Here is a 27,377-nt window from a genome sequence, read left to right on the forward strand (position 1 = left end):
AGAGGGAAGGGGGATATAGAGAGGAAGAGAGACAGAGAGACACCTGCAGCCCTGCTTCACCATTCGCGAAGCTTTCCCCCTGCAGGTAGGGACCAGGGGCTTGAACCTGGGTCCTTGCACACTGTAATGTGTGCGCTCAAGCAGGGAGCACTGAGATTTTGTGTCTCCCTTCTTCATAGTCAACAACCAGTCTCCAGGACTTGGTGAGGGTCTGTCCACCCTAAGCATAAAGCAAACCATAAAGCGTAAATCGTGGGTGGGTGTGGGGATGTAACTCGGTTCTTGGAGCAGCCAAAGGACTTTCTTCCCTAGCTCAGTCCAAGCCAAACCTCGCGAGACTTTGACATCAAATCTCGTGGGGCTTCCAAAGCCATTCTGGACCAGTTGCTTAGGTGCGGGGGCCACTGAGGGGGTTTTCAAGTGACGATCACGAGGCCAGTTATCAGTGGCGCATACGGGACTGCAACCCGCCGCCGAAAGAGGCTCGGGTTGGTCGCGGCGGCCCCGGATCCCCTCCACCGAGTGGTCTAGAGGCGAACAGCTCATGCGCAGGCCAGCAGCAGGATGCTGGAACCCGCTCCTGGGTCCAGAGGTCCCGGCCGCTCGTGGCGGGGGGGCGTGCACAGGTGGGGCAGGTCTCCGGCTTTCTCCGAGCACCCGGGCAGAAGGGCGAATTTCTGGGAAGCGAAATCTTGCGAGAACTCGGCGCAGAACTCGCGATCTGAGAAGCCATTGGGCGCCTGGAGGGTGCAGCCCGGGGGGGACTGGAAGACCACCACCCCCCCCAGGGTCTGCAGGTTTCCTCCGTGAACACCGCTCCAGACGCGCCCCACTCACCCTCTGGTCATTGCAGGTATCCCCCAGCAGGTAAGCTGTTTCTTTTTGTCATTTGCATGCAGAGATGACCAAGGAGCTCGTGCCTGCTGAACTTTAAGCTAAACTTTTGAGACACGTGAGTAGAGCCTTGGCAAGAAAGAGCTCATTCGATTTTCCTCCCAGAAAGATCCCTCCTACCATTGCGGCACCAGAAGCAACCAAAATCTCCGGATTTTCGAACCGGTTGTTCATGACAGTCTATTGATAGCAATGCAACATCTGTTAAGCAGCCATCAAAATTGTGCCCTAAAATGCAAACCGACCCCAGGCGTTAGCAATCGTGCATAATTTAGCATGGATGAAGATTGGACTGAAACAATTTTGGGGAAAGAATTGGTGCCAGAAGAATATTCAGAAGCCCCTTGTAGCTTTTCATGCATATCTGGGTGCTCAGGAAATACACCAGGTGTGTGTAGCAGAGGGTGACATTTTGAAGGCAGGGAAGCCCCTCTTCCCCAGCCCCATCTGTGTAATTCGACAAATGCCATTTATTTATTCAGTTCCATCCTTTCAAGAATGTTCTTCCTTAGGCTGCAGTAATTTCTCACCCCCAGTATACTAAAAAAATGTGTTTCTTTTTATTTGAGAGCAGTGCTCAGCTTTGGCTTATGGTGATGCAGGGGACTGAACCTGGAGCCTCAGGCATGAGTTTCTTTGCATAACCATTATACTGTCTACCCCTGCCAAAAAAATGTATTTATTTATTTTAAAAAGTAAGTAAGTGGTCCGGGAGGTGGCGCCGTGGATAAAGCATTGGACCTTCAAGCACGGGGTCCTGAGTTCAATGCCTGAAAGAAAGCACATGTACCAGAGTGATGTCTGGTTCTCTCTCTTTCTCTCCTCCTATGTTTCTCATTAATATATAAATAAAATCTTTTAAAAAAATTAAGAAGAAGGAGGGAGAATCAGAGCAGCACTCTGGCATATGTTATACTGGGACTTGAACTTGGAACCTCATCCTTGAGAATCCAGAGTTCTAGCCACTGTTCCTTTTAGCTATAGAAAATTTATTCTGATAATTTAAAGTAAACTGTTGCTTGAGAGTTAATTAAGTCATTCCAGATTTATACTTAAGAGTTCTCTTTGACAGTCTATCAGCTTATTACTTTAATAATAAAAGTTCTCTGAAGTGTTTTTTTTTTTTTTTTAACAGCACTGCACAGCTCTGGTTTATGGTGGTGTGGGGGATTGAACCTGGGACTTTGGAGCCTCAGGCATGAGAGTCTCTTTGCATAACTATTGTGCTATCTTCCCCACCCTCTTAAATTATTTATAGTTTAGCGTATCTGTGACTGTGAGTTAACTGTTATAGAACCTTCTAAGGTCATCTTCTGCCCTCAAATGCTCTACCACTGGACTATACCCCTTCTGCTCTAAGGTCATCTTCTACAGTACTTATCATGGTGTTTCATGAGGTTTTATGCATATAATCAAAGCACTGCTCAGCTCTGCTTTATGTTGGTGTAGGGGACTGAACCTGGAGCTTTGGAGCCTCAGGAATATAAAGTCTTTTGTATAACCATTATGCAGTCTCCCCCACCCTGAGTGTGTTCTGTTTGAAATATGTATGATACCTAGATGATGCTCTTTATAATTTGATAAAATCTGTGAATGGAAAAAATAAGATCCCTGTAATTAAATTTATATTTGAACCCCCAAAGTGGTGCTAATATAGTTGAAGGGACTTAATCATGAATTAGAAGTCTAAAGTGTTGAAATTTTACCAGAGCACTGCTCAGTTCTGGCTTTTGGTGGTACAGGGGATTGAACCTGGGACTTTGGAGCCTCGGGCATGGGAGTCTGTTTGCATAACCATTATGCTATCAACCCCTGCCTGAATTTTCTTTTTTCTATTTTCTTTTGACCTGAGCACTGCTCAGCTCTGCCTGATGGTGTGGGGGATTGAACCTGGAACTTTGGAGCCTCAAGCATGAGAGTCTCTTTGCATAACCATTATGCTTTTTTTTAAAAAAAAATTATTTATTCCCTTTTGTTGCCCTTGCTCAAGGTTTTATTGTTGTACTCATTATTGATGCCATTGTTGTTGGATAGGACAGAGAGAAATGGAGAGAGGAGGGGAAGACAGAGAAGGGGAGAGAAAGATAGACACCTGCAGACCTGCTTCACCTCTTGTGAAGCGACTCCCCTGCAGGTGTGGAGCCGGGGCTCGAACCAGGATTCTTAGCCGGTCCTTGCGCTTTGCGCCACGTGCACTTAACACTCTGCGCTACTGCCCGACTCCCGCATAACCATTATACTATCCGTCCTCATCCTGGAGATGTTTCTCTTAATTTTGTTTGTAGCATTGGACAGGGCATCTCACCTGTCAAGGACTGAAATTTCTCCTGTATATAAAGTTGATTGGGGTAGGGGAGAGAGATAGAATAATGCTTATATAAAAGACTTTCATGTTTGAGGTTCTGAGGTCCAACGCTCAATCTCTAGCATCATAAGCCAAATTTGAGCAGTACTCTCAGGATAGGGTGAGAGAAACTGGGTGCGGTGATACCAACATACTCTCTTGGTCTATATTTTGCCCCTGGAAACATACCTTCCATTTGTGAGATGAGTTTTTGTTGTTGTTGTTGTTTTATAAAAAAAGGAAACACTGACAAAAACCATAGGATAAGAGGGCTACTCCACGCAATTCCCACCACCAGAACTCCGTATCCCATCCCTTCCCCTGATAGCTTTCCTAATCTTTATCCCTCTGGGAGTATGGACCCAGGGTGTGAGGTGAGCTTTAAAGTAATTTATGGTGCTAGGATAGTTACTCACCTATCACAAAATCTACTTCATCATATTTACTTAGTGGGTTGTTGGAAAAGTCATGATGCATTTTTTTTTCTATGCAAAAATGCATTATGACTTTTCTGAAAACTCAATATTTTATTTATTTTTGAAAGTTTGATTGATGGTGTATTGCACGAAAGTAAAAGACCGTGGGCTGGGGGTTGGGGGGAGAGTACAGGTCCTGGAAAAGGATGACAGAGGATCTAGTGGGGGTTGTATTGTTATGTGGAAACTGAGAAATGTTCTGCATGTACAAACTATTGTTTTTACTGTCAGCTGTAAAACATTAATTCCCCAATAAAGAAATTAAAAATAAATAAATAAAAATTTTATTGAGCAGCCTGAAAGGTGATGCAGTGGATAAAGTCTTGTACTATTTGCACTTATCCTGTGCACTACTGCCCAGCCCCCAGTGGATAAAGTTTTGGACCATTACGCTTGAGGTCCTGAATTTGATTCCTAGCAGTGCATATGCCAAAGTGAAGCTGTGGTTTTCTCTCTCTCTAATAAGTGGGTCTTAAAAAACTGATTGACAGAGGCCAGGTGGTACTGCACTGTGTTAAACTCACATAGTACAAAGCTCAGGGACCTGAGCAAGGATCCCAGTTCCAACCCCCGACTACCCACCTGTGGGGGGAGGGGTCATTTCACAAGCCGTGAAGCAGGTCTGCAGGTGTCTCTTTCTCTTTTAAATAATTTATTTATTCATGAGAAAGATAGGAGAGAGAGAAAGAACCAGACATTACTCTGGTACATGTGCTGCTGGGGACTGAACTCAGGACCTCATGCTTGAGAGTACAATGCCTTATCCATTGTGCCACCTCCCGGACCTCCTGCAGATGTCTTTCTCTCCCTCTCTCTGCTTCCCCTCCTCTCACAATTTCTCTATCCTATCCAACAACAATAAAATGAAAAAATGGCCACCAGGAACAGTGAACTCGCTGTGTAGGCATGGAGCCCCAGCTATAACCCTGGAGGCAAAAAAAAAAAATACTGATGACTGGGGAGACAGTGCAGTGGTTATGCCTGAGGCCCTGAGGTCTCAGGTTCAACCCCTAGTACTACCATAAACCATAGTTGAGCAGTGCTCTGGTCTCTCTCCTTCTTTCCCCCATCCCTGTCTCTAGATATATCTTTCTCTCTGTGTTTCTCTTTTATTAATAAATAAGATTTTTTAATTGACTGAAAATCAGTAGTCAAAAGAACAGAATCAATATTGAGAAACATCATTAGCCCATTTTTTTTAAAAGATTTTATTTATTTATGAGAAAGACAGGAGGAGAGAGAAAGAACCAGACATCACTCTGGTACATGTGCTGCCAGGGATCGAACTTGGGACCTCATGCTTGAGAGTCCAAAGCTTTATCACTGTGCCACCTCCCAGACCACTCATTGGCCTATCTTAAGAAAAATATTTTAAATAAATATATTCATTATGTGTCTCCTTTGTAGTCTGTTCTTCCTCTAGCCATAATGTCAAGTGGAGACAATAAGCAGTCACAGGCTGTTGCCAAACCCTCTTTCAGTGAGGCACAAGCCTGTGTGCTGGTGGAATCCGTATTTGGGCTGAAAGTTTCCAAGATCCGGCCACTTCCTAGCTATGATGATCAAAATTTTCATGTGTGCATTTCAAGAACCAAAGACATTCCAGATGGCCCAACTGAGTATGTCCTCAAAATAAACAACACGGAGGCCAGCAAAACTCCAGACCTTATTGAAGTGCAGAGTCACATCATCATGTTTCTGAGAGCTACTGGGTTTCCGACAGCCTCTGTGTGTCGGACTAAAGGAGACAGCATAACCTCTCTTATGTCCTTAGGTAAGAGACAACTCACGGGTCTGCCGCCTCTCCATGTACATTACAGCATTGGAAGTATAAATAGAAGTACAAGTAGAAATATTAGCAACAGGTAGGAGTTCCAAGTGTGTGGTTGTTTTTTTTTTTTTTTTTTTTCAGCAATTGGGAGAGACCAGAGCATTAGCCAAGTCGAGAATTAGGACTCTCACTCAGAAGTTATTAGACCCTTGGTCTGCTGTTAGCACGTCTATCTAGAAAGGAACTGATGGATAAGTAACTAAGAGGACATGTGAAAACCAGGGAAACATTTTGTTTCTTTTCTTAATTATTAGTTGGTTTTAATTTTTAAAATATTTATGCTATTAATTTCATATAAGGTAGAGAAAGTTTTACATGAGAGAGAAAAGTCAAACTACAACTCAGCTACATGTGGCTCCAGAGACAAAACCGGGAGCCTCACACATGTAAATCGCATATTCCGCTAGTTGAGCTATTTTCCTAATCACTTATTGTCAATGATTATTTTAGATAGCACTGCTCTCCCATCTGGGAACTTCCCTTGGGGATGTGGAGGTTTCGTGTGCTGGGACTTGAATCTGGGGTCTCACACTTGGTTAAGATGTGCTCTACTGAGGGAGTACTCCCAGCCCCCTGGTTTTTTTTTTTTATTTTAGATAGAGACAGGCAGAGAGAGAGAGAGAGACAGACAGACACACACAGACACACACACACAAAGCACAGCGCTGAAACTTCCTTCAGTATAGTGAAGCTCAGGCTCAAACCTGGGCTGTGTACATGGCAAAGCAGTATAGTATTCAGGTGACTTATTTCATCAGTTTATTTCTTTACTTTTAATTAATTAATTAATTTGTTAATGAGAAAGGAGGAGAGAGAGAAAGAACCAGATATCACTCTGGTACGCATATTGCTGGGGTTTGAATGTGAGACCTCATGTTTGAGAATCCAATGCCTTATCTACTGCACCACCTCCCAGACCACTTATTTATTTATTTTTTTTACAAGAGTGCTGCTCAGTGCTGGCTTAGAAGTGGCACTGGAGTTTGAGCCTGGAACCTTGGAGCCTCAGTCATAAAATTGTTTTTGTATCTCCCCAGCTAACTCTCTATTTTTTGTTTATTTGTTTTCAGTGCAGAAAAAAATATTTTTATCAGACTATGTGTGTATTTTTTTAAAGATTTTATTTATTTATTAATGAGAAAGATAGGACAAGAGAGAAAGAACCGGACATCACTCTGGTACATGCTCTATGGGGATTGAACTCAGGACCTCATGCTTGAGAGTCCAGTGCTTTCTCTACTGTGCCACCTCCTGGACCGCTTGGTGAGTATTTTGAATTGTTTATATTAGAAGTGTACTAAAAATTATGAATCTTAGGTTCCAGCCTTGTCTTTGCACTCACTACTTGTTACCTTGGACTCACCACTTAAATTCACAAGCCTACAAGCCCTCATCTGTGAGACTTGGTCTCTTTGAATGCTAAGATGTTAAGATATGCCTAAATTTCTCCAAGGAGCACCCTAAAATCAGTTCTTTGGTGTTTTTTTTTTTTTTTTTTTTGGCTTTAAATCTATCGATATTTACATATCACTCCTATTTGACCACAGCCCAAATTCCAAAGGGCTTAAGGAGAACTAGAGGCAGTACCTAAGACAACACCCAGAGGACCAGTGGAAATAGATATGGGATTTACAGGCTTCTAGGGGAGCCTCAGTGGCAGCTGGCCAGTGCAGAGTGATCATGGTCCAGGGCAAAGTGTCTACTATCTACTTCATGGGCTCAGGGGAGCAGAACAGAGACAGGCAGCAAAGAACCATTCCTTGCTAAGTAAGACACAGTGCAGGCTCTAGCTGGCCCCACCCAACCAGCTGGGTGGCAACTACTTTCTTTTGGCCCAGTGTGTACTTCTCCACAAATACACTGTTCAGTTCAATGATAAAGATGTTAACCCTGAGCAGTTTCTCAAAAAGAAAGAAGCCTCTGATTTAAACAGGTAACTTACTCACGGCTCCCAACAACTGAGGCCCCTGACAGTTTCTGAGGGGTGTTTACCAGTTTGCCATTGAAGAAGCCTGTGATTCTGAAGCAGTTATTTCATTATATCACACTTTTTTTCTCAAGTGTAAACATTTATCAAAACAGATACATTGTTTTGGGAGCTCAGACAGGTAAAGTCGGAGCTGTGGTGTTTTGATTCCAGTGTTCAGGGTTTGCTTGCTCTGTCTGCGCGACTGACCTACTCAGTCCTACCCTGGAGTTCTGAGAGTTGTTTTAGGTTGGTGCATTTGTCTCTTGTTCTGTAATCTCTATGATTCTTTGTAATAACTGAAAAGGCAGATTAGCCTCCAGTTTTTTTTTTTTTTCAAGACTATTTGACAAGATATATGATTTCATCCATTTAGATAGTGGCTCCGAAACCAAAAACTTCTTGGTGAGGCTGCTGACCTACCTTCCAGGAAAGCCCATAGCAGAAATTCCCATCAGCCCCCAGCTACTGTATAACATTGGAAAGCTAGCTGCCAAACTGGATAAGACACTGGAGGTAAGGCCTGGGGGGTTTATTTGAGTTTTAAAATAATTATTAATAAGAAGAGGAGAGAACAAGAGAATCACTCTATGGGAGCCAGGCAGTAGTGCAGTGGGATGAGTGCACATGCACCAAGGACCGGCGTAAGATCCCAGTTCGAGCCCCTGGCTCCCCACCTGTAGGGGCGTGGGTCATTTCATAAGCGGTGGAGCAGGTCTGCAGGTGTCTGTTTTTCTCTCCCCCTTTCTGTCTTCTCTCTCCATTTCTCTCTGTCCTATCCAAGGACGATATTAATAACTACAACAACAATAAAAAACAAGGGCAACAAAAAGGGGAAAAATAGCCTCCAGGAGCAGTGGATTTGTAGTGCAGGCACTGAGCCCCAGCAATAACCCTGGAGGCCAAAAAAAAAACAAAACAACAGCAACTCACTGGCACTCTGGAGTGCCTGGGATCCAGCTCAGGACCTCATGCTTGAGAGCCTAATACTTTATCCACTGCACCACTTCCCAGGCCCCTGTTTATATTTTGATTTGAACCCAGGGTCAGGTTTGCATTTTCTCTTTCTCTCTCTTTTTCATTCTCATTCTCTCCCTCCTCTCTCAGAATAACTAAAAAAGTTTTCCCCCTTCAGGGTTATTACTGGGGCTTAGTGCCTGCACCACAAATCCACTGTTCCTGGTGACCATTCCCCCACGCCCCTCCTATTTTTTTTTTCATCTTATTTGATAGGACAGATAAATTGAGAAAGGAAAGGGAGATTGGGTGAGAGAAAAGGAGACAACTGCAGACTTGCTTCACTGCTCGTGGGGAGTGGGGCCTCAAACCTGGGTCCTTGCATTGTCCTTGTGCTTAACTGGGTATGCCACCACCTGCCCCCACAACTCACTCTTTCTCTCTCTCTCTCTCTCTCTTTCTTTCTTCCATTCTTTCTTCATTCTTTCTTTCCTTCCCTCCTTTCTTTCTCTCTCTCTCTCTTTTTTGTTTTTGCTTCCAGGGTTATTGCCAGGGCTTGGTGCCTGCACCATGAATCCATTCCTCCTGGAGACCATTTTTCCCCTTTTGTTGCCCTTGTTTTATCATTGTTGTGGTTATTATTATTGTTGTTGCTGTTGCTATCGTTGGATAGGACAGAGAAATCGAGAGAGGAGGGGAGACAGAGAGGGGGGAGAGAAAGGTAAACGCCTGCAGACCTGCTTCACTGCTTGTGAAGCGACTCCCCTACAGGTGGGGAGCTGGGGGCTCGAACCGGGATCCTTACGCCAGTCCTTGTGCTTTGGGCCACATGCACTTAACCTGCTGTGCTACCGCCCGACTCCCTACTTTCTCTCTTTTTTAAACTTTTCTTTCTTACTAATTACTAATTAAGACAGAGAGAAAATGGTGGGGGGAGTGAAGCTTCCAGTTGTAGGTGGGGCGTGGGGCTTTAAACCTTGGTCCTGGGAGTCGGGCTGTGTAGCACAGTGGGTTAAGCGCAGGTGGCGCAAAGCACAAGGACCGGCATAAGAAACCCAGTTCGAACCCCGGCTCCCCACCTGCAGGGGAATCGCTTCACAGGCGGTGAAGCAGGTCTGCAGGTGTCTGTCTTTCTCTTCTCCTCTCTGTCTTCCCCTCCTCTCTCCATTTCTCTCTGTCCTATCCAACAACGACAACAACAATAATAACTACAACAACAAGGGCAACAAAAGGGAATAAATAAAAAAAATAAATATTTAAAAAAATTTTAATAAAAAAAGTTTTTTAAAAAAAATATTTATTTTATTTATTTATTCCCTTTTGTTGCCCTTGTTGTTTTATCCCCTCCTCTCTCCATTTCTCTCTGTCCTATCCAGCAACAACAACAACAATAATAACTACAACAACAAGGGCAACAAAAGGGAATAAGTAAATAAAATAAATATTTTAAAAAATTTTTAATAAAAAAAGTTTTTTTAAAAAAAATATTTATTTTATTTATTTATTCCCTTTTGTTGCCCTTGTTGTTTTATTGTTGTAGTTATTATTGTTGTTGTTGTTGTTGGATAGGACAGAGAGAAATGGAGAGAGGAGGGGAAGACAGAGAGGAGGAGAGAAAGATAGACACCTGCAGACCTGCTTCACCGCCTGTGAAGCGACTCCCTTGCAGGTGGGGAGCCGGGGTTCGAACTGGGATCCTTATGCCGGTCCTTGTGCTTTGCGCCACCTGCGCTTAACCCGCTGTGCTACAGCCCGACTCCCAAAAAAAAGTTTTAAAACCTTGATCCTTGCACATGGTAATGTGTGCATTCAACCAGATAATCCATTGCTAGAAGCCCCAAAATAGCTCATTGAGGAGGACAGTACTGCTTTGTCGTTCATGTGACCCAGGTTCAAGCTCAAGCCCCACCACACTGCAAGGAGTTTCAGTGCAGTGATTTCCCCCACACACACACACCATCATCTAATCTGAAAGTCAGCACGGAACAGTGAAATTCCTGTAATAACAAGGTCAGAAAATTAAAAACAAAACAGACAAGGGCCCCAAACCTTTTTGAAGAGATGGCCAACCTTAGTGTCTTTATTTACAAATAATAAATAATTATAGCTTTAAAAACAAACCAACCAGGGGCTGGGTGGTGCACAAGGATCCAGGTTCGAGCCACCAGTTCCCACCTGCAGGGGCAAAGCTTCACAAGAAGTGAAGCAGGGCTGTAGGTGTCTCTCCGTCTCTCTCCTTATCATCCCTTCTCTCTTGATTTCTGACTGTATCTACAATAAAGATAATAAAATGCATTAATATAATAATAATAAAAGCCAAAGAAACAAAAACAGGGGGACAGGTGGAGGAACAAGCATGCTACAGTGTGCATGGACCCGGGTTCAAGCCCCTGGTCTTTACCTGCAGAAGGAAAATTTCGCAAGCAGTGAAGCAGTGCTGCAGGTATCTCTCTCCCTCTCCCCCCCCTTTTTAAAAAAAATTTTATTATATTCTATTTTTTTTTTCCTCCAGGGTTATTGCTGGGCTTGGTGCCTGCACCATGAGTCCACCGCTCCTGGAGGCCATTTCCCCCCCCCTTTTGTTGCCCTTGTTGTAGCCTTGTTGTGGTTATTATTATTACCATTGTTGATGTTGTTCGTTGTTAGATAGGACAGAGAGAGATGGAGAGAGGAGGGGACGACAGGGGGAGAGAAAGATAGACACCTGCAGACCTGCTTCACCGCCTGTGAAGCGACTCCCCTGCAGGTGGGGAGCTGGGGGCTCCAACCTGGATCCTTACACCGGTCTTTGCGCTTTGTGCCACGTGCGCTTAACCCACTGCGCCACCGCCCGACCCCCCCTAAATTTTATTTTTTTTAGTATCTCTTTATTTGATAGGGACAGCCAGAAATTGAGAGGAAGGAACAGATAGAGAGCAACAGAGAGACACCTGCAGCCCTGCTACACCCACTGTGAAGCTTTCTCCCTGCAGGTGGGGCCTGGGGGCTTGAACCTGGGTCCTTGCACTTTGTAATGTGTGTGCTCAACCAGATATGCCATGACCTGGCCCCCTCTCTCCCTTTCTATCTCCCCCTTCCTTCTCAATTTCTCCCTATGACTATCCAATAAGTAAAACATTAATATATTTAACAAAATTTAAAAATAATTTCTGGGCTGGTTCTTTTTCATTATTTATTCACATATTGGATAGAGACCGGCAGAAATCTAGAGGGAAGAGAGGGATAGAAAGGGTGAGAGACAGAGAGACACCTGTAATACTGCTTCACCACTTGTGAAGCTTTCCCCCTGCAGGTGGGGCCTGCGGGCTTGAACCTGAGTCTTTGTGTTGTTAACTTGTGCTCAACCAGGAGAGCCACTACCTGGCCCCTGGGCTAGTTCTTCAGAGTTAGGAATCCATTGTCAGGCAGAGAAAAGGAGGAAGGGCATTCCAGCTGACGGGACAAGCATCTGAAAAGTCATGGAGGGGATGGGGGTAGATAGCATAATGATTATACAAAAAGACTAATGCCTGAGGCTGCCAAGTCCCAGGCTCAATCCCCTGCAACTCCATAAACCAGAGCTGAGCAGTATTCTGGTAAAAAAAAAAAAGTCACGGTGGTACAATGATCCTTTCCAGAACTGCTGAATAATCGAGGTGTCTGGACTCTAGAGGTTAAGCCTGGGATAGATAGGGGATAAAGTTTGAAATGTAAGGTGGAGTCTGATTATAAAATATATGATCATAGAAGGTACTAAGGAATTTGGACTCTGCCTTCCAAGCAAGAGGGGACCTTGGAACATTTTCAAACTGGCAAAATTTTGGAACTGAGAGATAACTCCCAGGACCAGTATGGTGATTAGATTGACAGAGGGCCAGAACAGAGACAGGGAATAGAGGCTAGCAGCAACCATGTCAAAGAGAATGAAGTAATTGAGAGAGAGAGAGAGAGAGAGAGATACAGTTTCAGCTGGGGAGATAGCATAGTGGTTATGCAGAACACTGCTATCCATACCTGCCTGAGACTCTAAGGTCCCAGGCTGAGTCCATCATAAGTCAAGAGCTGTGGTGAAAAAAAAAACCAACAACACAATTTATGTATGTATTTGTATTTAATTTCCCAGGGCTTCTCATCCTTTATAATGCTCCATGTTGCCATCAAGTATTTCCTTTTATTCAGAGAACTTGAACATTTTTTTTTTTTTTTTACCAGAGCACTGCTCAGCTCTGGCTGATGATGGTGTAGGGGATTGAACCTGGGATTTTGAAGCCTCAGGCATGAGAGTCTGTTTGCATAACCATTATGCTTCCTACCTCCCGCTCTTTTTTTTTTTTTTTTAAGATTTTATTTATTAATGAGAAAGACAGGAGGAGAGAGAAAGAACCAGATATCACTCTGGCACATGTGCTACCGGGGATCGAACTCAGGACCTCCTGCTTGAGAGTCCAAGGCTTTATCACTGTGCCACCTCCTGGACCAGTCTATTTTGTTTTTTAAACAAGCAAGCATTGGGGGCCGGGTGGTGGTGCCCTCCATATCACCCTGCACACAGATCCAGATTTGAGCCCCTGCTTCCCACCTGCAGGGGGAATGCTTCACAAGTAGTGAAACAGGTCTGCAGGTATCTGTCTTTCTTTCTCCCTCTCTCTCTTTTTCCCCATTCCCTCTCAATTTCTCTCAGACCTGTTAAATAAAACTAAAGAAAGAAATAGAAAAAATGGCCACTAGGAGCGGTGGATTTCTGCCCCAGCGATCACCTTGGTGCAAAAACAAACAAATAAACAAAAACAAACAAACCTCCATACCATTGAGAGTTGGTGAGATGACCCAGGGTGCAGAAGGAATCCTTTCTGCTGATTATAAAGCTGCAGGTTCATCCCATCATGGATTTCATAGTCTCTCAGAGTCATGTGGTCCTTGAGAATTGTGTGCCATGGGGCCAGGCGATGGTGCATTACAATGTGCAAAGACACGGGTTCTAGCCCCTGGTCACCACCTGCGGGGGAAGCTTCACGAGTGGTGAAGCAAGGCTGCAGGTGTCTTTCTGACTCTTCCCATTCTATCTCCCCCTTTCCTCTCAATTTCTCTGTCTCTATTCAGTAATAAATAAACAAACAAATAAGAGATTTTGTGCCACTTCTTTAAGATGGTCTTATTTCAGTGGTTACAGCTTCTTCAGTGGTGGTGCCAATTAGAAATTCACTTAGTGTGGTCTGGGAGGTGGCGCAGTGGATTAGGATTGGACTCTCAAGCAGGAGGTCCTAAGTTCGATCCCCGGCAGCGCATGTACCAGAGTGATGTCTGGTTCTTTCTCTTTCTCGCTCTCCTATCATTTCTCATGAATCAATCAATAAAATATTTTTTAAAAAAAGAAAGAAAGAAATTCACTTAGCATGGACCTTCTTTCCCAGATGGTCATTACAAACCATCACTCTCTGATCACCTGTAACCTGCCCACTGCAGACTCTTTACTTGAGCTCAGAACCAGGAATCGAACACTTTCATTTTCCAAAGATACTGTCATTGGTTATATATTTCTATTGACTCTTTTCCTTTTAGACCTGTAATAGCAATGCTGCACTTTTTACTTCCTTGTCTCTTGCATTGTTTCTGACAAGACACCATCTGTCAAATGGTTCCTTCTTCCCCCCATTTTGTTGCCCTTGTTACCTTTGTTGTTGTAGTTATTATTATTTTTTCATTGCTGTTGTTGTTGGATAGGACAGAGAGAAATCGAGAGAGGGGGAGAGAAAGACATCTGCAGACCTGCTGGGGGCTTGAACTGCGATTCTTGTGCTGGTTCTTAGGCTTTGCGCCACGTGCGCTTAACCTGCTGCGCTACCACCCAACATGCCCCCCCTTTTTAAGCTGTGCTTTTATTTTTTTAATTAATTAATTAATTTTTGCTTCTTTTTTCTTTTTACCAGAGCACTGCTCAGCTCTGGCTTATGGTGATGTGGGGGATTGAGCCTGGGACTTTGAAGCCTCAAGCATGAAAGTCTCTGTGCATAACCATTATGCTATCTCCCCTGCCCTAAAATGGTTTCTCTCAGGCAAGAGTGGGACCCCTTTTTCCTGCCAAGGGCCATTTGGATATTTTATTTATTTTTATATTTATTTTTTCCCTTTTGTTACCTTTTTTAAAATTGTTGTTGTAGTTGTTATTCTTGTTGTTAGATAGTACAGAGAAATGGAGAGAGGAGAGGAAGACAGGGAGAGAGAAAGATAGACACCTGCAGACCTGCTTCACTCCTGTGAAGTAACTCCCCTGCAGGTGGGGAACCGGGGACTCGATCTGGGATACCTATGCCGGTCCTTGGTCCTTGCACTTCGCGCCACGTGTGCTTAACCCGCTGCGCTACCACCCGACTCCCCATTTGGATGTTTATAACATCATTCGAAGGCCACATTTAAAAATTAGCATTTGGGGGTCAGGTGGTAGTACGCCCACTTGAACATATGTTACCATGTGCACAGACTTAGATTCAAGCCCCTGCTTCCCACCCGCAGGGGGCTGCTTCATGAGAGGTGAGGTAGGTTTGCAGGTGTCTTTCTTTCTCCTCTATTTCCCCATCCCCATCTCCATTTCTGTCTGTCCTGTTGAATGAGAGAAAAGAAAAAAAAAAAGCTGTTGGGAATGGTGGATTTGTCCTGCAGGCACCAAGTCTCAGTGATAGCTTAGGTGGTAATTAAAAAAAAAGAAAACAACTTAATGTTGCTAGGAGCTAAAAGCTAAATTTATTGAATTGTGAGTCCCACCAGCAGTTGCCTTGGCAGGACCAGACCAAACAGCTTCCCAGGGTGTTTAAGGCCCACATCTGGATGCCCCCCACCCTTGCTCTAGGCTTGCATGTACCTACACACAAATGCTGTTAAGATTTTTTCTCTACTTTTGGACAATTTGAATATGTTGTGTCTTGGTATTGTTTTGGTCTTGTGACTGGTGCTAGGTGTTCACTGAGCTTCCTTCACAGGAGAGAGACATTACTTGGGAGGAGTCTGGAGCTTTTGAGTCTTGTTTTTATTATTTGGGGGACCAGGACTAAGTTTAGTTGAGGGACAGTATTGCCTACTAGCGATATGAGACTTCCTGAGTTCTTTCTCCACTGCGCTGTGAAGGTTTTTCCTGTCTGGCTGGTAGGAATGAGTGTTATCCGCGGTGCTGTGTATACCTGGGTACTATTCCCTGTAATCCTCTTAGGGCTCTCGTTCCTCAGTTCTGAGTTACTTCCTCATACTGATATACTAATCAAACGCTGACCTGCCTGGTCTTCAAGGGGAATATTTTCTGAATCTAGAGTTCTCAGTAGCTCCGTTTTCTGGTCATCTGTACTTCACACTCCAGCTTCTCTGGTCTCCAGTACTCTCAGCTGTCCCTCCTCCACTCAGAGTCCCCTTGGCTCTGCCTGTCTATCTCCTCTCTGCAGAGACCCTGAGAGCCCAAGACTCACTGTGTCACCTCCTCTCAGGGGCCTGATGTTTGGTAACTTGGAGACCCATCATTTCGTATATTTTTCCCACTGTTTTAGGTATTTTAGTCAGGAGGATAAACCTGATCCTTGTTACTCCTTTCTGGTTAGAAACAGAAGTCCCTATTACAGTCTAAATCTGTGTTAATCCTTTTTACACTCAAACAAAATGCTTTATTTATCTTACCAAAGCACTGCTCAGCTCTGGTTTATGGTGGTGCAGGGGATTAAAAATGGGACTTTGGAGCCCCAGGCATAAGAATCTCTTTGCATAACCACTATGCTCTCTATCCTCACCCCTATTTACTTTTTTCTGATGAAACCCCCATACAGTAACTCACTAAAGAAAGCTATATAAGGGAGTCGGGCGGTAGCGCAGCGGTTAAGTGCAGGTGGCGCAAAGCACAAGGACCGGCATAAGAATCCCAGTTCAAGCCCCCGGCTCCCCACCTGCAGGGGAGTTGCTTCACGGGCGGTGAAGCAGATCTGCAGGCATCTTACCTTTCTTTCCCCCTCTCTGTCTTCCCCTCCTCTCTCTATGTCTCTCTGTCCTATCCAACAACGAAGACATCAATAACAACAACAATAATAAATACAATAAAACAACAAGGGCAAAAACAAAGGGAAAATGAATAAATAAACATAAAAAAAAGAAAGCTATATAAGGCCCAGTAAAGGGGGTTGGGCGGTCGTACACCTGGTTATGCACACATAGTATGAAGCACAAGGATCCCAGTTCCAGCACCCAGCTCCCCACCTGCAGGGGGGTTTCTTCACAAGTAGTGAAGCAGGTCAGCAGGTGTCTTTCTCTCTCTTTATTTTCCCCTCCTCTCTCAATTTCTCTCTGTCCTATCAAAAAAAAAAAAAAAAAGCCATAGGAGCAGTGGATGTGTAGTGTAGGCACTGAGCCCCAACAATAACTCTAGAGGCAAAAAAAAATAAATAAGTGAATTTAAAAAATGAACACACAGGGCTGAGTGGTGGTGCACCTGGTTGAGTGCACATGTTACAATGCTCAAGGACCCATGTTCAAGTCCCTGGCCCCCACTGCAGGGGGAAAGCTTCACGAATGGTGAAGCAGGGCAGCAGGTGTCTCTCTGTCTCTCTTCCTCTCTATCTCCCCCCCCTTCCCTTTCAGTTTCTGGTTGTCTTTATCCAATAAATAAATAAAGATAATAAAAAAATTTTAAACACACACGCAGACATATACATATATATATATATATATATATATATATATATCAGCAAAGTTGCTTACTTGCATAGCATGCACTCTACCATGTGTGCTGCCCAGGGTCTGGACCCTACTACATTGGAGGAAGCATTAGTGCCGTGTTTGCTTTCCTTCTTGCTCTCTGTCTTTGTCTGAAAACAGCCTGACGCATTGAAGCCCAAGTGACAACAAAAAGTCCTATAAAAATGGAAAAGTTGGGGCCAGATGGTGGTGCACCTGGCTGAGTGCACACGCTCCAGTGCGCAAGGACCTGGGTTCAAGCCCCTGGTCCCCCCCCCCCCCCGCAGGGAGAAACCTTTGTGAGTAGGGAAGCAATGCTGCAGGGGTCTCTCTGTGTGTCTCCCTCTATCACCCCTCTCTCAATTTCTGGCTGTCACTATCCAATAAGTAAATAAAGATTATCGGGGCCAGCTGATGGTGCACCTGGTTAAGCTCACACATCATAGTGTGCAAGGACCAGGGTTCAAGTCCCTGGTCCCCACCTGTAGGGGGAAAGCTTCATGAGAGGTGAAGTAGGGTTGCAGGTGTCTCTCTGTCTCTCTCCCTCTCTATCACTCCCTTCCCTCTCGATTTCTGGCTGTCTCTATCTAATAAATAAAGATATTTTTTAAAAAAAAAATTTAAAAAGATTATCAAAAAGAAAGAAAGAAAAGTTCTTAGAAGTTCCCAGTAGGGGGCAGCACTAGCTCATCAACAGGGGCACACACTTCGTTGTGCTGGGTCCTCCCCAGGGCGTGGGAGTCTCATGCGTCCTGAAGCGGAGCTGTGGCATCTCTTCCACTGCCTCCCCAGTGCCCCCCCCCCCCCATATATGGAAAGAATAAAAACAAAGAGTTTGGGGAGCTGTAAGTTACCAGTAATTTCATCACCCGGAAGTGATATTTAACTATTCTTTCCATGAGTCCAAGGCCACAGCTACCCCATAGTCCCTGGGGTATAACTGGATCTTGATAAATGTCAACTGACAGTCTGCCCTTCCTCCCTTCTTTTCTTCCTTCCTCCCTTCTTTCCTTCCTTCTTTCTTCCTTCCTTCCTCCCTTTCTATTTCTTTCTTTCTTTCTTTCTTTCTTTCTTTCTTTCTTTCTTTCTTTCTTTCTTTCTTTCTTTCTTTCTTTTCTCTTCCTCCAGAGCACTGCTTAGCTCTGGCTATGGTTGTGTAGAGAACTGAACTTAGGACTTTGGAGACTCCAGCATGAAAAGTCTTTTTGCATAACCATTATACTATCTCCTCCACCCAGTAGACTTTTTAAAAAAAATAACTATTTTCCCTTTTTAAAATTTTTTTAAAAATATTTATTTTCCCTTTTGTTGCCCTTGTTCTTTTTTATTGTTGTTGTTATTGATGTCATTGTTGGATATAACAGAGAGAAATGGAGAGAGGAGGGGAAGACAGAGAGGGGGAGAGAAAGACAGACACCTGCAGACCTGCTTCAACGCCTGTGAGGCGACTGACTCCCCATGTAGGTGGGGAGCCGGGCTCCAACTGGAATCCTTATGCCGGTCCTTGCACACTTAGCGCCACGTGTGCTTAACCTGCTGCACTACCGTCCGACCCTCTTTTTTTTAAAATTTATTTTATTTATTTATTCCCTTTTGTTGCCCTTGTTGTTTTATTGTTGTAGTTATTATTGTTGTTGTCATTGTTGGATAGAACAGAGAGAAATGGAGAGAGGAGGGGAAGACAGAGAGGAGGAGAGAAAGACAGACACCTGCAGACCTGCTTCACCGCCTGTGAAGCGACTCCCCTGCAGGTGGGGAGCCGGGGGCTCAAACCGGGATCCTTTTCGCAGGTCTTGCTCATTAAACATAAACTAAATAAATAAAAGTAGAGGTCAGGTGGTGGTGCACCTGTGGTCGAACACACATATTACCATGTGCAAGGACCCCATTTCGAAGCCCCCACTCCCCACCTATAGCAGAGATACTTCACAAACAGGGAAGCAGTCTGCAGGGATCTCTTTAACTCTCCTACTCTCCTGCTCTATCTCCCCCTCCTTTCTCAATTTCCCTCTGTCCTATCAAAAAAAAAAAAAGGGCAAAAAATGCCCTCCAGGAGCAGTAGATTTGTATTGCCGGCACTGGACCCCAGCAAAACAAACAAACAAAAAAACAACGCTGGAGGCAAATAAATAAAATAAAATAATTGAAGTAATATATGAAAAAATGTAAATAGCACCAATAGGGATGCTGTAACAGTTTTCTCCAGTGCCATAGCACGTCCTGTGTGGTTCTGGAGCCCTGCGGCGAGGAACACACTCCACCTAGTGAGCTGGCTCTCAACACTCCTTTTTTATTATTAGGTGCATCTGATTGACTGCACATGTTCCCATGTTCAAGGACCTTGGGCTTTGCACTTAACCCGCTGTGCTACCGCCTGACTCCCTGTAGGTGTCTTTCTTTCTCTCTACCTCCCATTTCCCTCACAGTTTCTCTCTTTCCTATCAAATGTAGAAAGAGAGGGGAAAAAATAAAGGGATTAAAAGACAGAAATGGAGAGGGATCACAACACCAAGCTTCCTTTGGTTGTGTGGTGTTTCCATGTTATCAGGGCTTGAACCCTTGCCCTTGTACATGGTAGGGCATGCACTGTAATGGGTGAGCTATCTCCTGGTCCTATAAGAAACTTTTTTTTTCCCCCTTTGCGCCCAGGGCTGCACTGGCGGTTCATGCCTACGTGATTCCACCACTCACCGTAGCCTCTTTTTTTTAGATAGAGAGGAGAGTGGCCAGGTGGTGGCACACCTAGTTGAGCGCACATGTTACAATGCTTCAGGACCGGGGTTTGAGCCCCTGGGCCTCACCTGTAGGGGGAAAGCCTTTTGAGTGGTGAAGCAGTCCTGCAGGTGTCTCCCTCTGTGTCTCTCCCTTCCCTCTCTACTTTGGTTGGTTGTCTCTCTTTTTTTCCTGCAGGGTTATCACTGGGACTCAGTGCAAGCAGTATGAATCCACTGCTCTTGGAGGCCATTTTCTCTTCTCCTTCTTTCCTTCCTTCCTGTCGTTAAAATTTGGGCTGGCTTCTTAGAGTTCGGGGGCGCCAGCAGGCCGGGCTAGCTTCGCGACGGTAGACAGAGACAGGGGCTTGGGGACACGTGGCTGGGCAGGAAAGCTGTATTTCTTTATTCACGAGCAACGATTCAAAAACTAACCTAAAACCAGTCACCACACAGATCTGCCCTGCATCCTTCTCCTGCGGCCGCCACACAACAAGTCTGCCTGTTCTTAGGGGTTCTTTTTGGGGCGGGACGGCCCGCGAAACTAGCAGGGCTAAACCACAGTCTCCCAGAGCTGGGGGGAAGGGGACCAAACCAATATGAAGAATACCAACACCTATCTACCTTCCTTCCTTCCTTCCTTCCTTCCTTCCTTCCTTCCTTTTTTGTTATTTGATAAAACAGAGAAATTGAGAGGGAAGGGTAGGTTGAGAAAGGAAAGAGAAAGATAGACACCTGCTTCTAGAGAGACCACTTGTGAAGCAACCCCTCTGCAGGTGGGGAGCTGGGGTCTCGAACATGGCTCCTTGCGCGGTCCTTGCTCTCCATACTATATGCACTTAACCCGGTGTGGCTTAATCAGTGGGCTATTGCCCAGCCCCTGATTTCTAGCTGTCTCTATCCAATAAATAAAGATATTTTAAAAGTAGCATGCTTGCTACTTCCATGTGGTGGCTAGGGGATTGAACTTAGATCCTCATGAATGGTAAAGTAGGTGCCCTATCCAGTAAAGTCTCTCCCACTCCCTTCCCCTCATAACACTGCATTGAAAGTAGATATACTTATATCAAAAACTTTCATGCCTCAGGCTCTTGAGGTCCAAGAATCAGTCACTAGCACCACCGGAAGCCAGAGCCGAGAAGTGCTTTTGTTTTCAAATAGAATAGGGGGCTAGGCAGTGGTGCACCTGGTGGAACACTCATGTTACAGTGTGCAGGGACCTGGGTTCAGGCCCTAGCCCCCACTAGGGGGGAAGCTTCATGAGTGGTGGGTGAGGCAGGTACTGCAGGTGTGTCTCTTTCTCCCTCTCTTATCTTTCTGTTTCCTCTTGATTTCTCTCTAAATAAAAAAAATATTTAATATTTTCATTTACTTTTGTTGTTGGATAGAGACAGAGAGAAATTGAGAGGGGGTGCGGAAGACAGAGAGGGAGAAAGATAGTTACCGGCAGTCCTGCTTCACTGCTTATGTTTAATCAACAAGTACTTTAAATGTCAGAGAAATGAAATAGAATGAAATATAAAACACCAGAACACATTACTTGTAATGTTCTACATGTCATTTACTGGCACTTGTCTTTTTTAGATTTGTGCTGGCTTGTGATGCAGGATGTGTATTATACTGACAGTGAGGATCAGAATAACTCAGAGTTGCTCCACCGGCTTGCATCCCCCTCTGTGAAACCTCAGCCCCATGGTGACATCTAGTGGTTCCTTTGTCCACTTCAGTTTTCTTGATTTGTCCAAAGATGGGCAAGCTATTTAGAACTTGAGATAGAGTGGTCAAAGTCCCAGGCTTCTTGTTTTTTTTTTTTTTTTTTTCCCTGCAGGCGTATTGCTGGGGTTAGGTGCCTGCACTACGAATCCACTGCTCCTGGTGGCCATTTTTTTTAAAAAAAGATTTTATTTACTTATTCATGAAGATACAAGGAGAGAGAGAGAGAGAGAACCAGATATCACTCTGGTGCATGTGTTGCTGAGGACTGAACTCAGGACCTCATGCTTGAGAACCCAATGCTTTATCCACTGCACCACATCCTGGGCCACCATTTTTTCTATTTTGTTGTTAGGTAGGACAGAGAGAAATTGACAGAGATGGGGGAGGCAGGGAGGAAAGAGACAGAGAGATACCTGCAGACCTGCTTCACCACTCATGCTTTCCCGCTGCAGATGGAGGCCTGGGGCTTGAACCCGGGTCCTTGTGTACTGTCATGTGTGCGCTTAACCAGGTGCGCCACTGTCTGGCCCCTGTTTGTTTCTTCAGAGCACTGTTCAGCTCTGGTTTATGGTGGTGCTGAGACTGAAGCTTGGACCTTTGGTGCCTCAGGCATCAGTCATTTTTACATAACCATTATGCAGTTTTAGCACATGAAGGCCTTTCTTTTTAAAAAATATTTTTGTTAATTTATTATTGAATAGAGATAGACAGAAATTGAAAGGAGAGGGAGAGATAGAAAGGAAGAGAGACATCTGCAGCCTTGCTTCACCACTCATGAAGCCTTCCCCTTGCAGATGGGGACCAGGGGCTTGAACCTGGGTCCTTGTGCACTGTAATGTGTGCACTTAACCAGGTGCACCAACACCTGGCCCCCCATGAAGGCCTTTCTAATCCCACGATTTTCTTAAGAATACCCATTTATTCAGCACATATCAAGCTGCACCACCATGGGCCAGACACTGTCTTAGGTGTTAGTGAACATAACAAACCAGAAGCAAAGCTGTGCTCTGGAGAAACTTCTACTCTGGTGAGGATAGAAAGTCCATTATGGGGTGAGCTGGGTGGTAGTGCACTGCGTTAAGTGCACATAGTGCGAAGTGCAAGGACCAGCGCAAGGATCTGGCTCCCCACCTGGGGGTGGGTATCACTTCACAAGAGATAAAGCAGGTCTGCAGGTGTCTTTCTCTCCCCCTCTGTCTTCTCCTCTCTCAGTTTCTCTCTGTCCTATCCAACAACAGCAGCAACAACAATGGAAAAAAGATGGCCACTAGGAGCAGTGGATTCATAGTGCAGGCACCAAGCCCCAGCGATAACCTAGAAGCAAAAAAAAAGTTAATTAATTAATTAATAAAAAAAACCAGGCGGGGGAAATAGCATATTAGTATGCAAAGAGACTTTCATGCCTGAGCCTCCAGAGTCCCAGATTCAGTCCCCTGCACCACCATAAGCCAGAGCTGAGCAGTGCTCTGGTTAAAAATGAATATATATATAAGGGGGGTCAGGCAGTTAAGTGCACATGACACGAAACACAAGGACCCATGTAAGGATCTCGGTTCGAGCCCCCGGCTCCCCACCTGCAGGGGCGTCACTTCACGAGCGGTGAAGCAGGTCTGTAGGTGTCTGTCTTTCTCTCCCATCTCTGTCTTCCTCTCCTCTCTCCATTTCTCTCTGTCCTATCCAACAACAATGACATCAATATCAACAACAATATTAACCACAGCAATGGTAAAACAACCAGGGCAACAAAAGGGAAAAAAAAGTATATATATATATATATATATATATATATATATATATGATATGTATATATTTAATATATATTAAATAAAAAGAAAGTTATTTTTAAAAACCCTACTTTAAAAACAAAACAAAAACCTGTTGGTAAGAAAAAAAAAAGATGAAAAAAAAATAAAGTCCATTAGTCCATTATGGTGAGTGTTAGACACCAGTGTGTACTGCGTGTTGAGAATAATAAAATAAGCAGAGAAGAGAGATAAGTATTGAATGGGCAGGGTGGTAGCGTACCTAGTTGAGCACACACATCACAATGCACAAGGACCCAGGTTCAAGACCTTGCTCCCCACTTAATAGTAAAGCAGTGATGCAGATGTCTCCTTCACTATCTCTCTCTCTCTATCTCCCTTTCCTCTCTCAATTTCTCTCTGCCCTATAAAATAATTAATCTTTAAAAAGAAGCATTCAATAGAGGGTTGAAATTTTAGTTGGAGTGATCAAGAGATTCACCCAGAGAGTGTGATTTTTAAGTAAGCACCTAGTGGGGACAAGGGCACCAGCCACATGGGTTTCTGGGGACACATTTCCCAAGAGAAGGAAACAAATGCAGAAGCCATGTAGTGGGAACATGCCGGCCAGGCTCTGTGAGCAGCAGAGAGACCAGGTGGCTGGTGGATGGTGAGCAAAAGTAGTAGATGAAGTCAGAAGTAGCAGTTGTCCAAGACACAGCATGCAGGTGAGAACAAAGTTCTTCAGAGCTGCCTGCAGTTCCTTTTGTAAGCTGTGACTAATTGCTATCTTCACATAGTAATGAGAATCAAATGAGATAAGAAAGTGCTCTGAACACTAAGACCCTGCACACAAGTATGAAGTTATATACCCCTTGTGGATTATTCACCGGAGTGAGTTAATGACCACGAGAATGTGAGCTCTCGCGAGTCTTCACGTGGGAGCATACTGTCTTCTAGAACACAGCAGACCTCCCAGTAACTGTAGCTCTAGCTGTGAAGAACCTTAAGAGTTTCTTGCTTTTGCTTTTAGAAATTCCAGCATCCGAGGTTAAGTAGTCTGCGTCGGGAGAGCTTCATTTGGAATCTGAAAAATGTTCCTCTTCTGGAGAAATATATACATGCCTTGGGCCAGAATCGAAATCGAAAGATTGTGGAACAGGTCATTCAGCTGTTCAGGGAAGAAGTGGAGACCAAGTTAAGTGATTTTCGAGAGTGTAAGTACCACCACCACCCCCAATCAAATAAGTCTTTCATGCTTGATGTTTAGATGGTCAAAACCATCAGGAAGGTGTGGAAGCAGTGCACATACTCTACCCAGTGATCTTTCTCATCAACCAAGCCTGCCTTGTTTTTTTTTTTTTAACTCAACATTATGTCTTTCAGACTAATCCACTTAATATATATAGTTCTTGTTCATTTGATTTATTAGTTTTAACTTCTGAATAGTATCCCATAGCATACACAAACCATATTTTATTCGAACATACTAAAATTTTTTTAATCTGTGTTAATGGAGTTATAGGTGGGTCCCTCTTAGTCCACCCACCATTTTGATTCTGCCACAGAAACGACTGGCTCGTGTCTCTCGGGTATCATGTCACCTGCTTCATCAGGCAGCTTTGGCAGCCATAAAAGAGAGCATAGACTGGCTGCCCAGGGGTTGGTGCAGTGGCTAGAGTGTTGGACTGACAAGCACAAAATCCTGAATTCAATCCCCAGTGTTGCATGTGCCAGAAAGATGCTCTGGTTCTCTTGTTCGTTTTTTCTCTCTTTCTCATAAATAATTTTTTTTTATTTATTATTATGATAAAGACAGAATAGTGAGAGAGAGGGAAAGATACCTGCAGTCTGTTCCACCACTTGTGAAGTTTCCTCCCTGTAGTTGGGGACTGGAAACTTGAATCCAGGTCCTTGCATATTGTAACATGTGCATACATTAATTTATTTTTAATATTTTTATTTTATTATTTTAATGAGAGAGGTATATATAGAGAGAAAGACAGACAGACCAGAGCACTACACAGCTCTGGTTTATGGTGGTGCATGGGATTGAACCTGTGACTTTAGAGTCTCAGGCATGAAAGTCTTTTGCATAACCATTAGGCTATTTTCCCTGCCCTAATTAGCTTAATTTTATGTGGTGTTGGGGACAGAGCCCCAGACCTCTTTTTTAAAAATATTTATTTTATTTATTTATTCCCTTTTGTTGCCCTTGTTGTTTTATTGTTGTAGTAGTTGTTGGATAGGACAGAGAGAAATGGAGAGAGGTGGGGAAGACAGAGGGGGGGAGAGAAAGATAGACACCTGCAGACCTGCGTCACCGCTTGTGAAGTGACTCCCCTGCAGGTGGGGAGCTGGGGACTCGAACCGGGATCCTCATGCTGGTCCTTATGCTTTGCGCCACCTGAGCTTAACCTGCTGTGCTACAGCCCGACTCCCCCCAGACCTCATTCTTACAAGACCTAAAGTCTATCATTGAGCCAGTCAACTCTCAGGCCCTTTATCAGTTCTTTCTCTGTTTTCTTTCTTTCCTTCCTCCTCCCTTCCTTCCTTCCTTCCTCACTCTTTTCTCTTTTTCTATCACTTTCTTTTTTTCCTGCCAGAGCTTTGTTCACCTCTGGCTTATGGTGGTGCTGGGGACTGAACCTGGGACCTCAGCACCTCATGCATGAAAGTTTTGCTTAACCATTATGCTATTTCCCTGATCCTGTCATTTCTTCTTTCTTCCTTCAGTCCTTCCTTTCTTTGTGTCCTCACCCATGTGCAATGCCACCTCATTCTAGGCCAACTTTATCATTCTTTTTATTTATTTTATTTTTGTCTTTTTATGTTTTATTAGTGATTGAATGTTGATTTATAAGATTTGTAAGATAATAGGGGTATAAATCCATACAGTTCCCACCACTAGAGTTCTGTGTCCCATACCCTCCACTGTGTCTTCCCTATTGTTTATCCCTTTGAGAGTATGGACCAAAAATTTTTTTAGGGTGCAGAAGGTTGGAGTTCTGGCTTTTGTAATTGCTTCTCCACTGGACATGGATTTTGGCAAGTCAATCCATACCCCCAGCCTGTTTCTATCTTCCCCTAGTAGGGTAGGGATCTGGAGAGGTGAGGTTCGAGGAAGCAATTATTGTTGAAGTCATCTGCCCAGGGAAATCAAGATGGACTCATAGTAGCATCTGCATCTTGGTAGCTGAAATACAGTTAAGAGAGAAAGCAGTGGTGTATTGCACCAAAGTAAAAGACTTTGGGGTGGGTGGGGGGAGAATACAGGTCCAAAAAGGATGACAGAGGACCTACTGGGGGTTCTATTGTTATGTGGAAAACTGAAAACTGTTATGCATGTACAAACTATTGTATTTACTGTTGAATGTAAAACATTAATCCCCCAATAAAGAAATTAAAATTTTTTTTTCATTACAACTTTTTAAAGTTTTTTAAATTTGTTTTTTTTTTTTTTTTTTTATTTATTTATTTTATTTAAGAAAGGATTAATTAACAAAACCATAGGGTAGGAGGGGTACAACTCCACACAATTCCCACCGCCCAATCTCCATATCCCATCCCCTCCCCCGATAGCTTTCCCATTCTCTATCCCTCTGGGAGCATGGACCCAGGGTCATTGAGGGTTGCAGAAGGTAGAAGGTCTGGCTTCTGTAATTGCTTCCTCGCTGAACATGGGCGTTGACTGGTCGGTCCATACTCCCAGTCTGCCTCTCTCTTTCCCTAGTAGGATGGGTCTCTGGGGAAGCTGAGCTCCAGGACACATTGGTGGTGTCTTCAATCCAGGGAAGTCTGGCCGGCATCCTGATGATACCTGGAACCTGGTGACTGAAAAGAGAGTTAACATACAAAGCCAAACAAATTGTTGAGCAATCATGGACCCAAAGCTTGGAAAAGTGGAGAGGAAGTATTAGGGAGGTACTCACTGCAAACTCTAGTGTACCTCTGCTTTCTTACTTTGGAGCCATACTCCAAACTCAGTCAATTTCTGCTTTGCGTTTCTACTTCTTCTTCTTTTTTTTTTTTTTTTACATGCATAACATTCCCCAGAT

General features: G+C 44.1%; 1 protein-coding gene across 2 annotated transcripts in view; it reads left to right on the forward strand.

Moving 5' to 3' along the window:
* Positions 1 to 381: 381 nt before the first annotated feature.
* The window catches only part of HYKK (hydroxylysine kinase), a 43,014-nt gene continuing 16,018 nt past the window's right edge, over positions 382 to 27,377 (forward strand). The window contains exons 1-5 of one of the 2 annotated variants that reach the window (XM_007525780.3): positions 382 to 626; positions 900 to 1,282; positions 5,122 to 5,488; positions 7,888 to 8,027; positions 24,353 to 24,536. In XM_007525780.3, the coding sequence (XP_007525842.2) occupies positions 1,175 to 1,282; positions 5,122 to 5,488; positions 7,888 to 8,027; positions 24,353 to 24,536 (799 nt within the window). In that variant the 5' untranslated portion in view covers positions 382 to 626; positions 900 to 1,174. Of the gene's footprint in view, positions 868 to 899; positions 1,283 to 5,121; positions 5,489 to 7,887; positions 8,028 to 24,352; positions 24,537 to 27,377 lie in introns of both variants that reach the window. The other variant, XM_016189413.2, reaches the window with a different exon arrangement.

Source organism: Erinaceus europaeus, chromosome 16 (genome assembly GCF_950295315.1).
Source record: "Erinaceus europaeus chromosome 16, mEriEur2.1, whole genome shotgun sequence".
NCBI classification, from domain to species: domain Eukaryota; kingdom Metazoa; phylum Chordata; class Mammalia; order Eulipotyphla; family Erinaceidae; genus Erinaceus; species Erinaceus europaeus.